This window comes from Temnothorax longispinosus, chromosome 9 (genome assembly GCF_030848805.1).
Source record: "Temnothorax longispinosus isolate EJ_2023e chromosome 9, Tlon_JGU_v1, whole genome shotgun sequence".
Taxonomy (NCBI): domain Eukaryota; kingdom Metazoa; phylum Arthropoda; class Insecta; order Hymenoptera; family Formicidae; genus Temnothorax; species Temnothorax longispinosus.
In genome coordinates this window covers 7,846,847-7,864,436 of record NC_092366.1, presented here as the reverse complement: position 1 = coordinate 7,864,436, position 17,590 = coordinate 7,846,847, and the positions used below count along the sequence as shown (strand labels likewise).

At 37.5% G+C, this 17,590-nt stretch overlaps 3 protein-coding genes across 10 annotated transcripts; 2 read left to right on the top strand and 1 right to left on the bottom strand.

The window, feature by feature from the left end:
• The first annotated feature begins 208 nt into the window (after positions 1-208).
• Positions 209-2,158, top strand: Med18 (mediator complex subunit 18). Its single transcript, XM_071787615.1, has 3 exons — positions 209-509; positions 584-858; positions 961-2,158. Exons 2-3 carry the CDS (start codon positions 653-655, stop codon positions 1,418-1,420), a joined length of 666 nt encoding a protein of 221 aa, XP_071643716.1. The 5' UTR covers positions 209-509; positions 584-652; the 3' UTR covers positions 1,421-2,158.
• A 1,361-nt stretch (positions 2,159-3,519) lies between these two features.
• LOC139819247 (RNA-binding protein 1-like) lies at positions 3,520-13,258 on the top strand. 8 transcript variants are annotated; one of them, XM_071788448.1, is made up of 7 exons: positions 3,782-4,041; positions 5,227-5,443; positions 5,885-5,977; positions 7,612-7,659; positions 7,859-7,906; positions 11,999-12,085; positions 12,455-13,258. In XM_071788448.1, the coding sequence occupies exons 1-7, from the start codon at positions 4,017-4,019 to the stop codon at positions 12,456-12,458; spliced, it is 522 nt and encodes a 173-aa protein (XP_071644549.1). In that variant the 5' UTR covers positions 3,782-4,016; the 3' UTR covers positions 12,459-13,258. The 8 variants fall into 8 exon arrangements, with proteins under 8 accessions (XP_071644550.1, XP_071644548.1, XP_071644547.1 ...); XM_071788449.1 differs by lacking the exons at positions 3,782-4,041; positions 11,999-12,085; positions 12,455-13,258 and adding exons at positions 3,520-3,676; positions 9,583-10,484; XM_071788447.1 differs by lacking the exon at positions 12,455-13,258 and having other exon boundaries at positions 3,760-4,041; positions 11,999-12,092.
• Positions 13,259-13,368: 110 nt separating this feature from the next.
• Positions 13,369-17,550, bottom strand: LOC139819244 (SET and MYND domain-containing protein 4). The gene is made up of 7 exons (XM_071788440.1): positions 16,696-17,550; positions 15,852-16,398; positions 15,377-15,702; positions 14,765-14,973; positions 14,332-14,456; positions 14,042-14,251; positions 13,369-13,778 (listed from the first exon to the last, which is right to left on the bottom strand). The coding sequence occupies exons 1-7, from the start codon at positions 17,003-17,005 to the stop codon at positions 13,457-13,459; spliced, it is 2,049 nt and encodes a 682-aa protein (XP_071644541.1). The 5' UTR covers positions 17,006-17,550; the 3' UTR covers positions 13,369-13,456.
• Positions 17,551-17,590: the final 40 nt, after the last annotated feature.

Sequence of the window (17,590 nt, the reverse complement as noted above, 5' to 3'; positions counted from 1 at the left end):
ACGTTTGTCAAACTAAAGTATGTAATATATATATATATCAAACATGAATGTATTTTATATTAAATTTATATATATCGACTTATATATAATTATTACACTTTACTATCAAAAATTAAATGAAAATGGTAATGAACAAAACATGCTTTAGTTTTACCCTCTCTACTTTTCTACTCTATTTCTTATTTTTACCCCACCTCCAACTACTAACCTAATTCCAACCTAACCTGCCCTAAGCTACAATTGTGAATATTGGATATTGATCTCTATACGCTTTATTCTTTCTCTTTTAATACTGTATGTGAATTATAAAAGGAATTTTTAAAAACGTAATTCAAGTTTATTGAAATAAAAGTGTTGTTATTTTTCACAATGGAGACATTTATAAATCCATAAATTAGTAGTTTACTTTACTCTGAGGTTAAGACAAAATGAATTTTTTCGATTTCTAAGAGAAAAAAACGTGCAAAAGTTCGACTGTGCATTAGATTAGATGATATATAAAAGTAGAGGTATGTAAGAAATTATATGTAGAAGTAATGCAAGTTAAAAGGTATTAAGCATTAACAATTTCCATTTATAATAGGGATTCTTCATTATCTCTTATTAAACTGCTCCGAATCTGTTACTCATCGAAAAATTAACATAAGTCAGGATGACTGCCCCGATCAGCACCGCTATGGATAGCTTGAGCGCTGCTCTCAAGTCTAACATTATCCCCAATCAGGAGTATTTGCTGCAGGGATCGGTGTTAGATACCTCTGTGGAAGTACTGCTGCACAGACTTCGTGGTTTGTGCGATAATGTGGACCATGGACCGGAGGGATTCTACGACCACGAGATGTGTTTCAGCATTCGCAGGTACAATAATTTTGTTCATTCCAAATTGTTTTTGACAGATGTTGCAGCAAGTATAATCAAAGTCGATTTGCGCATTAAATTACAAAAACTTGTTTTTTTTAGAGGCTCTCCGCAGGAACAGCCGCTGCTGCTGCGAGTGCGACGTACCCTGGACCCAGGCTATGCAGACATGCCGTGGCAGCTGCGATACATCGGCCAGCCCGAACTAGGCGACAAATCTCGACCCACGATCGTTCGCAGCAGCATCGACATCGCTACAAGTAACACCGTGGTGGAGTTTCTAACCGAGCTAGGCTGCAAGCTGGACTTTGAGTACGTTACTCGTGGCTACATGTTTCGCAAGGGCCGAATGAAGATCACTGTGTCGAAGATCTTCAAGGTAAACCAGGGCAAGGTGCCAGAGGGCGTGCCGGAGATGATTTCACAGAGTTACTTGGTCGAGCTCAGCGTGTTGGCTCCCAGCGGACAGGACGCTATAGCAGAAGACATGAGGATATTCGCGGAACAACTGCGACCTTTAGTGCAATTGGAAAAGATAGATTACAAAAGATTGGTTCATTAATCATGAGATTTTCCTACGACAAAGAATCATTTCTATATAAACCAGTTTGTGTAAATTTTAGTGTGTTAAAAAATGAAAATGTTTCAAATCGCCATATAGTAATTTGAAAAAAAAAGGCGGAAGAACTCTTTAGAACATTGTTTTAATTGTAATTACATTTTAATATTCATCATAATATAAGATTTTGCTTTGCCTTTAAATTCTTTACTTAGGTCATGACGATTTATTAAAGGTTCTCTATATCCATTCATTAAGAGATACGATGTAAAAAAATATTTTTTTATAAAATGTGAGAAATAGCCGGAGAAAGTAATTACGAGATTATTTATGTGTATATATCTTGAAAATTTAATGGAATAACTAAATAAAATTGATATTTAATAAAGACAATAAGCAGATTAATGCAATGGGGTAATTCAAAAATTTGGAAATTCTGCAATTGTCAAACAGCTTGTTTTCATCCTTATAATTATCTACCAAGCACCAAGCACTACCAAGGTAAAGATGGCATCATTTCTTCAATGGCGACAGCGCCAAGCGTCAATAAATTGGAAGGAGAATATGCAGTGATGCCAGAGCACTATTTTTCGACGTACATATGCGCAATAACATATAATATATGATGACAGTAGCGTATTATTCGAACAACTCGATATTATTACATCTCTCATGGGAATAGAATAGAAAATATCAAAGGATATTGTACAAAAGTTTTAATAAAACTGCGATGTTCTTTAATGGAGTCCTTTTATTTGGGTGTAGACTAATGTAGATGAACGCGCCATTTGTAGACCTCCCACACGAATCTTTTCGGGGGCTTGAATTAAAAAACCGAGTATATTTGCTGTAGAAAATTACAATCGTTATTTAAATGCATTTCATGCATTATCTCATGCTCTCTGTATTATTTCATATATTACGCACGTCTAGAAATGGTGCGCTCATCTACACCCAAAAAGGACTAGCTCGATTAATGAATATTAGTGTACAGGTTGTTGATAATAATGAGTTTATTAATTCTTGCGCCAACATGGGCCCCATAAAATATTCGGGATTCCATTTAAACTGGATTCAGACAGGACGCAAAAATAATTAAGCGTCAAGCAGCGAGCAGAAATCAATTAACGAGGTGATATTTTCTACGTCACTGCTGACATCGCCTCACTGATTGGGTTGTTGCTTGACGCGTCCTGTCTGAACGCACCTTAAAGGTTATTCTACATAGAAGTCGTAGTCGTGAGTTGTAAGAAATTGACCAATCACATTCGAAGTTGAGGAGAATATTCAATCTGTGATTGGTCAATTTCTTACAACTCACGACTACAACTTCTATGTAGAATAACCTTAAGGGGGCCACAGACAGGGGCCCGATTCTCTAACGAGAAACGTATGCGCAAACTCTGCTCTAACAGAAAGGCTGCAAATTGATTGGCTATCGCACAGTTTTTAGCCAATAAGCTTGCAGCTTTTCTGTTAGAGCAGAGTTTACGCATACGTTTGTCGATAGAGAATCGGGCCCCAGGACGCGTCAAGCGTCAAGCAGCGAGCAGCAACCCAATTGAACCCAATCAGTGAGGTGATATCAGCAGTGGCGTAGAAAATATCGTCTCGCTGATTGGTTACTGCTCGCTGCTTGACGCTTGACGCGTCCTGTCTGTGGGAGCCTTTTAGGCCCTGGCTACACCTATCGTAACGCTTTGATCGTGGTCGTAAGCAATGAAGTCGTCGTAAACCGTATATCTATGCCAATTTATCTATAAACACATTTTTCTTCGCACGTCGAAAAACCTGACAGGTTAGGTTATGTTGTAACGCCAGACAAGTGTCGTAATTGTAAAGAGTTCAAGCTGAATCAACTCATACGATGAGCTTACGATAGCGATTACGACGAGCGTTACGACCGTTACGACGAGTTTACGGTGAACATTACGATAGATGTAGCCTAGGCTTTAAGCCGGATTCAGACAGGACGCGTCAAGCAGTGAGCAGCAACCAATCAGCGAGGCGATATTTTCTACGCCACTGCCGATATTACCTCGCTGATTGGGTTACTGTTCTTGACGCTTGACGCGTTCTGTCTGAATCCAGCTTTAAAGATAGGGAGCGCGTCATATCGTGTAAGCCGGCTACGGCCTGCGGTGGCATACGATACGGCGTCATTCTTCGTGTGTAGTGGCGTGGTCAGTGGTGTCCGGAGTTGATCAGCAATTTTCGATAGCTCTCCAGCGGTTTCTTATACTGCAAATTTGCTATCAAGTAAGTATGGATCGGTCAGCAGATAAATCTTCACGTGGATCATCGATTAGTCATCCGCTTGGCAACGTTGTTCAGGATTTGCGAGAGGGAGAAGGTACTACGCAGATCCCGAATGGTGCCGACATCCATTGTGCGATACCGACTCGCCGTTTACGACGAGTTCTATCAAAATGGCGGGAAAAGCCACGAGGGGGGCAGGGGGGAATGCCAAGAGCTGAACATTCGGAAAATTTTTGGATAAACGCGCGTATTATACGAATCTTATAAAGAATCGAGTAGAGGGAAGAAATCAAGTAGAGAGAAGGAAATGAACGGCAAGCGAGGCGATATTTTGTGAATAATGGAATTGCGTGACTCAATTAGGTGTACGTGTTGCTTTTTCTCTTTTCCCCCCTTTTTTTTTGGAATTTTTAGGGTGAATTATCTTACCTGCTAGGGCGTTTGTAGCAAGCAATAAAGGCTGCATTCCGATATTCACTGTCAGTACTTCAAACTGCAAATCTATATTTTACGTCACGTATACTATAGATTTTCAGTACTGTAAGTTGCTGATCGTGAATATCGGAATGCAGCCAAAGAATATTTGTATTATCACTTTGACCATTACCACAATTATCTTGATTGATTATGGGAGCTTTCCAGCAAGCGATACAAGTATCGTTTTATCTTTGTTACTCATTACCAAAAAAGAAAGACAGAACGATGCGATTGTGTCGACTTGTGTCGCTTGCTGGAAAGCTCCCTATTATAATTACAATATATTTGTAAATATATTAAAATTATATAGTTGTAATAATAAATTAATGTGTTGAGAAGCAAATGATAGGATCGATGATAGTAGTACTGTTGATTTGTAAATTAAGCCTCAATTTTACCCATAAGCATTTCCAATTTATTCTACCTTTTGTATCATTTCTATTAAAAATTTATGCTGTGAGTATATGAGACATAAAACCCTTTATTTCCTACATTTGTATTATACTCGCATTCACATATGTATTGTTTTTACTGCATAGATATACTATATATAGATAGATCATTGTCCCAGAACAACATACAAGGGATGAAAATATACTCCTTGCTCCACTTATCTTAACTTAGGCAAAAGAGAGCCATCTAAGATTGAAAGTGCCTTCGCTTCTAACGAAGGGCTGCTAATATCCATTTATCCGTTATCGTACACTGACCGGCAGGAATGCCTGGACATTTCGATATGTATTTGACATGTGTACCATGACATTTGTGTTCCATATGTATGTGTCCAAGCATTCCTGTCAGTGAGTATAAAAATTTTTCAAGCATGATTGGTTGCAAAATGAAAAAAAGTTCTTGAGTCTCTAAAAATTTTCTATTTTGTAGTCAATCAATACGCTTCAAAAATTTGTCTTAGGACAAATAAAATATTACAAACAAAATATTACCCTAAAAAGGAGTAACCTACCAAAAATAAAGAAATAACTATTTATATATGGTATATCTATAGCTTGCTTTTATAGAGCAAGATACAAATCTCTGGATTATGTTATTATTTATAATGTACTTGTTTGCAGGCAGGAAAATGTCTCGTTATCGTGAATGGGATCTATCCTGCAAGGTTTACGTTGGGAATCTGGGTAGCAGCGCTAGTAAACATGAGATTGAGAGTGCATTTAGTAAGTATGGTCCATTGAGAAATGTGTGGGTAGCCAGAAACCCTCCTGGCTTTGCGTTTGTGGAATTTGAAGATCCGCGAGATGCTGAAGATGCAGTGAGAGGCCTAGACGGAACGTACGTCGAGAATTAGTAATTCTTATATTAAGAGCTTACTGTTGCTAGTTCGAGTAGAGCTTTAGCCTCCATAGAGAAAAATAGACCTTTGTACCAGTAATAAATATCTTGCATCAATAAAGATAAACTGATAAGTTTTCTAGTTTTCAACTCGTTTTCAACTTGTTTGTTAAAGTATTATGAAAGTTCAGATATAAGCAAATTTATAAGCAGTAGGGAAAATAAACTGTACTATTACTTGGTGTTTAAAAAGTTCTGATTACTTGCAATGCAATTATCTACTCATCCCTAAAATTGGTGAGATGTCTTTTGATTTTTGATCTATTCAAAGGGAGAGAAAAATATATATTGGCAGTAGATATTAGCAGTAAGATGCTAGTAACATATTAGCACAGTAAGATCATTATTTCAGAGCTGATAACATCAATTATTATCTTTTAGACGGTGCTGTGGTACTAGAGTGAGAGTTGAGATGTCCTCTGGAAGAAGTCGCCGTGGTGGCGGTGGTCGCAGGCCAGGTCCTCGATATTCCAGGTAAGAGATTCCGCAGCATTTCGTAACAATCGCGAACTTTACAGCGAAAACAAGCGTTAGAGCTGTGACACGGCTAAGCATTCCTCGTCAACGTAGGTATTCAAATGCAGAAGAGCTTCTCTCTTGCCCTTAAGGTAAGGGTGCGCTCTTATCAGCGAAACGAGTAATGCACGAGTTTTTTTTTCCTCCCCTCAGTGAATACTTTTTCGTGCACATCACCATCGCGATACTCGATATTTTCTCTCATGTCTATCTAGGAATATCGATATATACATATTTAGAGTTTGCATATTTATATATTTTTTATATATCGTGCTTTTTCTTTCTCTCGTCGTTGTCGTGTGTCTGGCTAATCCTCCTTTTCCTCGTTCACGATCGCAAGTTCGCAGTTTCAGACTGCCGATTTTTCGAATTTTAAGTTAAGGTTGCACGATTCCTCTCGCTCGTAGAGATTACACTACTGTAGATATTATTCTGCATGAATATGGTGGAAGGTTAATTCCGGGGATTAGCCAGAGCACGGCTAAATCCACGTTGCATGTTCGCGCGAATAGGGAAATATTGCACTATTCAATCCCAGTTCCTACGTACTAAGGCAAAAGATTGTGAGGAATAAGTCGTATTCGTAACTTTTTCTTAAGAGTTAATTAAATGTCTCGAGCACAGTTAATATTAATTGATTTCAATTATAGTATCAGATATTATTAAATATTTCTTTTAATACAATTTAAATGTTAATTGGTTAATGAATTATTTTAAATTGAATTCATCTATAACAGGCATGCCGTCTGTCATTTTTCGAAGAACTTCCAGGGCACGAATTATGGAACTTTTCGGAATGGATTCCGATCGGAATTATTCCGTTTTCCCTAGAAAAGACAATAGAAATCTGGTGCACTTGGAAACAAAATATACTTGTCTCACTCTAACTTATTACATCAGTGTGCACCAGTTTAGGAAGCTCTTTGAAAAAGAACAAACCTCATGATCAACCTCGAGCTCCGGAGCCAGTGCGGGTAGATCGCGAGACGTGGGACACTTGACATGGATCGCCACTATCATATGCATAACATACGTGTAGCCGGCATCCTATGTCAAATGGTGGAGGGTTGCACGTCCCACGATCTACTCGCATTGGAGTTCAAGTGGTTAACTGTTGACCATGCCTGATCTATAATGTATCAAGATACTTTTAGAATATTCTGGTGATTACATTATAGATTATATCTGTTTTTAAACGCGTAAAAGAAATATTTAATAATAATTAATGTTTTATGAGTTTAATTGAATAATCTAAATTTAAATTTTTGGTCGAACTCTTTTTATTTGTTTAACGATGAAGTAACGTTATTATCAGCAATTTTTTTTCTATCTGATTGCATAAAAAATATTTATTATATATAATATTACATATGTGAAGCGTATATTTCTTGCATGCTAAATCATTTTTTAAATATTCCTTATAGTCTTTTTTTTTCTTAGCACTAGACTGTCTTAGGTATCACTATTCATGTCTTTCTATTTCTTTTTTTCGTTCTTTCTCTTTCCTATTGCAATGTTCTTGTCCATACGCTTTAGCAAACTATCGGATTTATGTACGATATATCTTTTCTTTTTTTTAAACAAATTTGTAGGTCCAGGTCGCGCAGCCCCCGTAGGAAATCCCTTGGTCGTTACCCGAGGTAAGACTCCCGCTCCTTTTAGCTATCTCCGCGTCTCCTCTTTACAAATAAATCCGTCTTGCTTTCTCTCCGACCCATTTTGCCGCCGACCGCAATTTTCAGGTGCTAAGACAAATGAAAATCTCTCAAAGCGTGACGCGAGGCGATCATTGGCGAAACACTTGGCAGACATACATTAGTTATTCTTAATCTTTTGTAGATCCTGCTCGAGAAGTCCCCGGAGATCATCGATTAGCCGCTATTCCAGGTAATTAATTTTTCTTTTTTGTTTCCGCTGTTTGATTATTTTTTTGTACCTCGCTTCGCAAAAGTTTTCAGAATCTACGGTCCTGGCGAAACGGGATGGGCAGTAGGTATAACTATTGCTTGCACTCGTACAGTACATATACATGTTGCACGTATTTATATATCACGAGATAGTAGTCACTATATATTCACTAGAGGCATTTAAGAGAACGATGATGGAATCGAATTAATCGCGAAGATTAACACAAAAAAAATAAAAATTTGCATTTAACTCAATGAAATTTTCATACAGAAATTAATTTCTTTATTTATTTCGTCACCGTTCTCTCCGTAAGCAGGTCGAAACTTATAATCGGAAAACTGAAGAACTTAGAGAGTAGTCGATCATGATTTCGGCGAACTCGTGGGTACTCGAGCGGCGGTAAAAGAAAAGAAAAAATAATGCATGATCTCTCGGTAATCGAGTTGAGAGTGGGAGGACGGGACTGAACGAACTGTGCGATGGTAGACGAGAATGAGGAGGGATTAGATAGAAGTAATGTAATAACAAAGCGAAGGCAGGATCGGGAATTTCAGATAGGTATGGTAACGTCGTATGGAAGCAACAAAATTGCATCTCGGAATTACGCGTGTAAACTTGCGTATCGTGCCATTATCGATGTTACTCCTTACTTCAAAATGGGGGATCTTCTCGGTGCCTAAAGTTCGCGAATGATAGAAGTAAAATTAAATACATAGCTTCAGAAACATTGGCACTTTTTTTAAGATTGTTATGATAGGAGGGTAGTTGAGAGGTGGTTGATTTGAAAACAGATTTATTTCTACTAATAACTTCTTATGCAAGAAATGTAATATACATTTTAGCTGTAATTAATTTGACGGAATCTTTGATGTTTGTTAATATTAAGAGTAATTTGAGATTTCATTTCATTAATTTAAATTTTACATTTCACTAATATAAAAAAAGAAGTCCTTGTTACTGGTTAGTTTCAATATCGTGAGTCTTTAGTTAATTATCTATTTATTAAAAAAAAAGGGAAGGTAACATTCTTATGTTGAATGTATTGAACGGTATATATTTTAATCTCGGGGTATAAATATATTTTTGCTGCTCGTCTCGGGACTTCTGATACCGAAAGAAGTTAAGATGAACGAACACTGCTTTCGTCACTTCTCATCGCACACGCACCGTGGCATGGATGAAGCACGCAGTAATTCAAGCGTACGGAAGTGATCGGTGTAATCTGAACTTACAGTATTTATCAGTTTATTTCGGGAAAGTCAATACATGCTTGATGCGTCGCGACGAGAATGTGATGCGTACGGAAACAGGTATATATACATCCATCACATAAATAGATATCCGAGCCGATCAGCACGGAGCACAGAGAGGTCCTCCCTTCGTTTTTTTTTTCTTTTTTTTTTCTCGTACGTACTCGAGTGGGCAGTCTAGGATAAACGGAGAATGCAAAAAATATCGATCGGTGAGAACGGCGAGAAGCGAGCGCGCGTGCAATTGTATACATCTCGATTCGCAAACTCTTTTTTTTTCCTCCCAGTAATAACGAAAGTTCGCGGAAAGAAAAAAAAGGGACAGTGAAACGTGTAAGAGATACGCGATAGTGGCCAGGAGTATGATAACGTTGATGATTATATTGCTAAAACTGACGTTTGCAGATTCTACCAGCGTCAGCTCCTAGCTCTGCTCGTCTCCCCGCCACTACTACTACTACTACTACTACTTCTACTACTACTACTGCTACTACTACTTCTACAGCCGCCGTGAAAAAAAGCGTATGCGTACGCGAACGAAAAAAACAAAGCGAATCAGTCAGTCTCGCAATCGTCAATCGAACCAAACTGAACAAAAAAAATATGCCTGCCTGCCCACTAACTTCCCAACCAAGTCACCATCAGTCACCACCAAGTCACCGAATATATAGGAAGCCGTCCGTACGTCTGTCACGTCACGTCACGTCACGTCACGTCACGTCGCTCGTCGATGTTGTGCGTTTGTGGGTGTTGCGACGTGCACACAGCACCCAACGGGCGCAACAACCGAAAACCAACAGTTTCCGTGCGCCGTCGCCGCTGCCGGAGTACCGCCAGTGCCCGAGACTGCTACCTTCGGAAAAAAGAAAAAGAGCCAAAAAACATTGCTTTTTTGTTGTTGTCCCCCTCCTCCCCGTCCGCCGTCGTTGCACCGCCAAAAAACGGTCTTGAACCGAAAAAAAATCGTCCATCACTCCACTACGGGACTCTCCCCTTCGATCACCACTACTATTATTACTACTACTACTACTACTCTTCCACCAACCACCACCACTACCACCATCACCACCACCAACCACCAACCGAATCAATCGACCGACCACCGGGTGTTGTTGTGCTCCACCTTCTTCGACTCTTCGTCTCAGCTTTAGCCTAGGGGGACGGCAGCACACATCGAATCAATCGCCAAAAACCAAAAAATTTGCCACCGTGAGAAAAATGTCACCCGCAACCGGCTGCCAACCACCAGTTCGTGAACCAATCGCGATGCAAAACTATAGAAAGAAAAAAAAGAATTAAACCGTCTGTACAGTAATTCTGTTCATCGGCGCGACTCTCCATTTGACTACGATCGACTGTCTTCCCGATTGTTCGTCGTTTCGAGACCGACGTTTCTATTCTGCCACTGCCACTAGTATTACCGCTACTGCTACTTCTACCACTACTGCTACTGCCACTACTCGTCGACCATCGATTAGGGACGTGTGTTAGCCGCAACAACAACTGAATGCGCGAGAGTTGCCACCGAGAGATCTTCTCGACCTTCGACTTCGAGCGATCACGCAAAATAAGCGAAATGATCACCACCTACTACACACCATCCCACCACCACCCACCAACCAACCACCACCAACTACCACCACATGTTCACAGTTATCTGGTATTTCACCGATTTTCAAAGATTTTTTATCTCTATCTCTATTTTCATTTTTTAATATATAAATATCATTTTTTTTACTTTATTACAATTTTTGTTTTGGACTTGTGATCGTTTCGGCATGGAGTTCTGTCTGAGGCTATGGAGAATTTATGTGTTCCGTCAAAGTTGTAGACAAAACAAAGATTTCGAAGGAATTGATTAAGAAAGTGAAATTGGTAATTGAATATTTATAAATGAATGAAGTAGATTTAATTAAATCAGAGAACTCCCGGCCGATACGCATAATAAAATCGATATATATATATATATATATATATATATATATATATATATATATCGAGGTGTAACATTTACTGATAAAATTTAATGATTTTACTACTAAAGTTAATCCTCTACTTTTTTGATTGGTTTCGCATTCGATTGGTGAGACGTCATTTTGTATTAATTAATTATTAATCGTGTCTAACTATATATAGTTTTACTACATCACCCTTTAGGTAAAATAGGAACTAGATAATCCTAATTCTCTTACAGTTGCCTTGCGATGATTTTTCGTACCTGTGTTTTGTCGCGTTATTTCGCTCCATCTCGAACTTGTCGTAATTTTATTTAAATTGCAAGTGCTCTGTTATAACGATAACCAAGTGATCATTGCGAAGTAAAAACAAATTGCGAAAATTTTAGTAAGCGTTAGTAAATGAAACATTAAATTACAAATTTACATTTATCTTATCAATTTAATTTGCGAATAAAAAATTACAATATATTGTAATTATTAATTAATTAACGTAATTAGTAATTATGAATGCTATTTTAGAGGAGTAACAATGATTATATTTGCGGTCAATATCATTCGAAGGTAGTAACTAAATTATTGAGTATTATTATTCCTTTAACAATTAATTGCATTTAAAACGATCGCTTGTTTATCGTAATAATTAATATTTTTTGCTAATAAAGTAACATTAATTGATAATTTCAGGCAAATAATATTAATATTATGAAACAATTGTTTGAGAAATATTACAATATTAATGTATTATTTATTTGCGACACTTATAATTATTTGCAAGGTTCGTAATGGAGCGGAGAGACGTGTTTTAATAATCTTGTCTGCTACCTCAAAATGAAAATGATGTCAAACTGCTTTTAATTTTTTAGGTCAAGATCTCGCAGCCCCCGCAGGAGGTCATTGAGTCGAAGCCGCAGCCGAGATCGCCGCTCGCGTTCGGATTCCCGTGACAGACGGTATTAACATATTAACCCTGCTAATTAAAAGACAAAAAGTAAAAAAAAAACAGCAAAAATTTTCTTCAATAAATGAAAAAAAAAACAATCAATGTAACAGAAAAAATCAATAAAGATACAACAGAACGGTCAAATGCGTCTTCCAGCGCTTTTGTCAAAAATTGGTGTTATTAGATAAACAAAAAGAGAAAAAGATCTTTTACCATTGTACGACACAATGAGAATTTCGCGTTCGTCGTGAAAATTCATCGCAAAAGAGGCAACGTCCTCTCTTGTGATAAGGACAATAAATAAAAAAAAAAGAGAAAAATATACCTACGCCATGATACACTTTTTTGTCTAAGCTTTATATTTTTTATCTAATTGCAGTTAGATGCTAAAAGTTCGAGAGAGAAAGAGAGGTAGATAGAGAAAGAGAGAGAGAGAGAGAGAGAAAGAGAGAGAAAGCGGGACCGATTTCTGGAGGGAATGCAGAAAGAGAGAAAGAGATAAAAGGAGAGACAATTTTGTATGTATATAATGAAAATTGAGTGTTAACCACACATACATACTACACGCTTGCGTTTGAGAATATAAACGACCATGATAAATGGGAAGCACATTAAGAGAACCATTTCAACGGATTTTGCGAACGATTTAGTCTATAACGCATATAAGCTCGTATTCTTGTTTCACTTCTATTATATATGTATGCTTATTCATATGCAAATTATGATGCACATTGTAGCACGCATCATCGAATAATTGTGTGCGTCATATTAATTAATCAATCTCATTAAGATATGTGCTACTTACAGACTTACAAAGAAACTAAAATTGACGATTACTTTTAAGGTGATTGATTATGATCATTAATAATATAATTATAAAATCAATATTTATCTACTGTTTGTCCACCGGCATCTACGCCATGTACGGATATAACCCCAAAAGGGTGCAAGTTAACATTTATTTTGTACCTGTTGTAGTTTGTACTTGAAATTTACTAATTGAAATTTAAATCACAAAATAAACTTGTAAGTGTGCAGAATTCAGTCAAATTAATTTTTCTTTGTGTATTACAAACGCGCACGTGATGAGAAATTATGCCTGAAATTTGTATACTGTCCTCTTTATTTATCTCGACAATAGATCATATTAATAAACAAAAATTACAAAATTGTACAATTGTAAGTGCGTATGTGTATATTTTTTCTTCCCTAAAAATGATGATGATGCAAATTTAATTCTTCGTTTGATATTTTTATAATTTCTGATAAAAAAATAATTTAAAATTCATCAAATTTGTGCTTAGCTGTATAAGAAATTTGCATTTTTTTTATTTTGCAATAGAAAGATAGCATAAATTTTTTATATAATTCCATGATGAAATTAGATATAAGCTGCGTTGCCCAAAGCAAGGGAGCATAGTCTAACCCCTTGCTGACAGACGTGATAATCTTTGATGGGCAACGACAGGGTCTCGTCCAGTAGCTTTAGGATCTCCAGGTACGCTTTCAACGCCTGCTCGTTTCGGCCCTCCTCGAGACTCGTCGATGCGACCCTAAAAAGCGCATCTGTATCCTGTAGGGCCTTCAGGCCCTTCAGGATATTCGTGCTCTTGCCACACTTCGCACATCCGATCATGAACTCGTTCGTATCGCTTCGTACCAACAACACATTACCGCAGGACGGTCCAGTCTCACATTTAAACCTAGAAGAACGAACTGATGTAACATGATAAAGTTAACGATACGTTATTAATAAAATAGAATAGCTCGATAGTTTTTAATTTAATTTTATATTTAAGAGAAATTTTTTATATTTTACTCTGTTTAAAAATAATTTTTGTATTTGGAGATGTTAACGGTTATTTATAATAATAATTGATTCGCTCAATTGAAAAATAATCAAGTAGGTAATATCAATTATATATTTTGGAATAATATCTATTAATATGAGGAAGTTGACAAATACCTGAGTATTGTTGGATCCAATTCGTCGAGAAGCGGCCAGTGTCCCGAGCACGCCTCGCAATTGCAATCGAACCAATATTGCACTCTCAATTTTCTTTTCCGCTCACTCTCGGGCATGGTTGTGAAGATTGGACCATAGTTTTCGGAGATCTCTTCACCTGCGCCAATTGTTCGAACAGCGCGAACAATCATGGTGGTACCGATGAAATACCTTGATTTAAATTTTCAGTTCGGTCTATTTAGTTAACAATAACGTGGTTAATGACGGCGAATAGAGCATTTATTATTTACCGAATCACGCCAGGATTGCACGAGTGATTCAGCATCGCTACCGTAGGGTAAACGCCACCGCCTATGAACACACTCTTGGCTTTAGCGAGTGTTTTCTCCCCTTTTGGCCTTACCAGTTCTGAAATCTAGAGAACAAGCTATATACGATCAGTAATTACGAGTTACGAGAACAAACATAACGCGTCGTCATTGTATTTGTTCTCGCAATTTTATTATAAAGTCCATAATAATAAAGTCACGATTATCCAAAAAGTCTTCAATTTATAGATAAAACAATAATTATGCAAGTTTGCAGTACAATATATATGTATGTATATACACTTTGTTAAATTAAAAAATTAATAAAACGCTTTATATTGTATAAATTAGAGAATCTTATATAAAGCAATCATCAAGATTGAACGAATTATAATGCGTTATATGTCGTTCTTACTTCGTGCGAGTTAAATTGCAATAACTGCAAATTGTGCAACAGTAATCCCGCGATAAATAATTCCTCGTCTGACAATTTACTATCCGCTGAATCGGTGGTTTTCACATTTTCTGGCAAATATTCGCTGGCCATTAATAATCTGAACAGCCAGGCTGCCATGTAGGCTCTGTGAAAAATATCCTCAGGCAACCTTTTGTCTTCGTGGGTAACTGTCGAAATATAAATACGCAAAATATTTTAAAAAATCTCAATGTAAAAAGGATATGAGCGTATCGAAAAAGAAAATAATTCATAAATTTCAATAATTGCTTCACTAACTTTATAGGGAAGAGAATCAATTAATTATCTTGAAAAAAGTTCGAAGTAAAATTCTTGATAATTTTATTAATTGAAAGAAGTTAAGAAGTGAAAATTTAGCGATATTTTTACGTAAAAATCTGCGAAATTTTTGCGTACACATTTGCGTAATAAAACATTTACAGTAGAAATTTACTTTTGAACTATAAACTTATATAATCCGGGATTTTATCTTTTTTTTCTAATTGTGTTACAAAACTACATAGTCGTTTAGGGAACATTGTTATATTTTTTTTACTTTCCTCAGTTAATTACCTAAATTGTAAAAGGCATTCGCGTAGTCATCCCCTCGATACGGATTCTCCGCAGAAATCTTCGACGCACTTCCGGGATTCCTGAGACGTTCCTTCAGCTTCATAGTTTCCTCGAAAGGTTTCTGCGTAATCGCCCTTAGGGCCAGGTAGCACGTGACCGAGGCTCTCGAGTGCCACAGGGCCGGCAGTAGCTTACACTCCCGTGAGTGCACTTGGGCGTCCGCATCTCTGCAGCGGCGGCTGCAGTACGCGACGCAGCTGCAGGTGTGACAAGCCGCAGGCATCGGTACGAATATCCTCGCGAAACACAGGTGGCAATGCGTGAGCCTTGAAAGTCGTGCACATTTTAGTCGCGATATAAATTTTGCACGACTTAAAAACTAAAAGAATCGATTTAAGAAATCGATTTTTGGAGGAAAAAGATCAATTTTCTGAAAGATGAATCTGAAAATCGCCTATATGATACTTCGATCTACCTGTACTCCGCCAGCAAAAATGTGCAATGTGGTCGTTCGACGATCACGATCTCGCCGGGTGTTATCTTCCTGGTCGCCACGGCGTGCCTACCCACGTCACCCCCATCGTCCTTGATCTCCACCGCTTTGCTGCAAGCGGGGTACAGAGGATTCCTTTTCTTCTCGAGGATAAATCTGTCCTCCAAATGCGCGTTGGACTTTTGCTTGCCGTGAACTCGCGGAGGATTCTTGGCAGTCTCGTTAAGCTGTTTGCCCTTATCCATCACGGCCAGCATCACCCTGATGTCCGCCTCGAACTTCTGCTTACGCTCTAAGGGTATCCTGGCGTCGCGGTCGTCCAGGGCCTGGAGGGCCCGCCTGAACGTCTTGACCGCCTCGTCGTGCCTCTTCAGGCCCAATAAACACCTGGCCCGTCGCTCTTCGAGTTTATAGAAAAGGTCCTTCGGGTAACCGAGTTGCAAAGCTTCCTCAATGTCCTCCAACGCGTACTCGTGACGCTCCAAGTGGTACAATGTGGCCGAGCGATTCGCCAGAATAACGCTTAATTCTAAACATTTTAGAAATTTAAATGTTTTACGTTCTCAGGTTCGATAATTACAAATCACGGTCTAAGTTATTAGTGATAGAATAACACGAGAATAATTGCAGCAGAGATTTTCGGATAAATGATTAAAGTGACAAACAGACAGTAATTTATTTGATAAGCGCATAATCCAGATTGTTTTATTTTTTTTAATTCTAATTATGTTATATAATTTTATATTAATTATAAATATTAACTGCAAACATATTAAATTATGTAGATTATGCGCTAAATGAACATTATAACGAGCGTCATGTCTACCTGTTGATGGCGCTAAAAGAGCTGCATTCGAATACGTCTCCAAGGCTTTCGCGAATTCGCCGCGACCAAAAAATTTGTTTCCGACGTCTTTCAATCGAATAGCGGTGTCGCTATCCTTGACCATAGGTTTCTTTACCTCCAGGGGCAACTGATAGGCCTCGGAGTAGCTCAAAACGAAAGCCACTCTCTCGGCGTTCGATTCGAGGGCGGCGAACCTCTTGAAATCCTGCTGGCGAATCGCCTTTCTCACCGCTAACAAATTCGAGCGGAAAAATCCACCGATTTCCGTTTCCGTCGAATTTCCCGACATAATTTTTTAAGTGTTTTTTTAAATATTAATGCGTGTTAACAATAAGAATTATATGTATTGGACATAATTATAATTAATGATACTATAGCACTTGTATGATTTCATATAATAGTAATATATTAATGTATTTATTTTTATCGAATTAAGAGAAGTATTAATTATATATTTAATATCTATTTATTTACTTATATTAAATATGCATAAAATTACATATTTAATCAAAATTAATTAGAATTATTAATTAAAACACATATCTTCTAATATTAATTAACGGAATTATTTTAGCAATTATCAGTATTTATAATAATAATAAATTTTTTATTTTTATGTTTTGCTCGCACCTTCTTTACTAATTTTTCTCGCGATTAATTCTCGAATTAATTTCTTAGCAAAATCACGTATAGAAGTGACGTGAAATTAATTAGAATTACTTTGGAGAACACGCTCTCTAGTGGCGTGTTTCTGATCGACGACTCGAAGTTACTGGCTTCTGGTGATGTGTCTGGCTAGCGAGAACTACGCGAGGCTATTTCGGCGTACGCTATTTTGAGATATTGTCGATCTTAATGTGGGTGCCTGTGTACC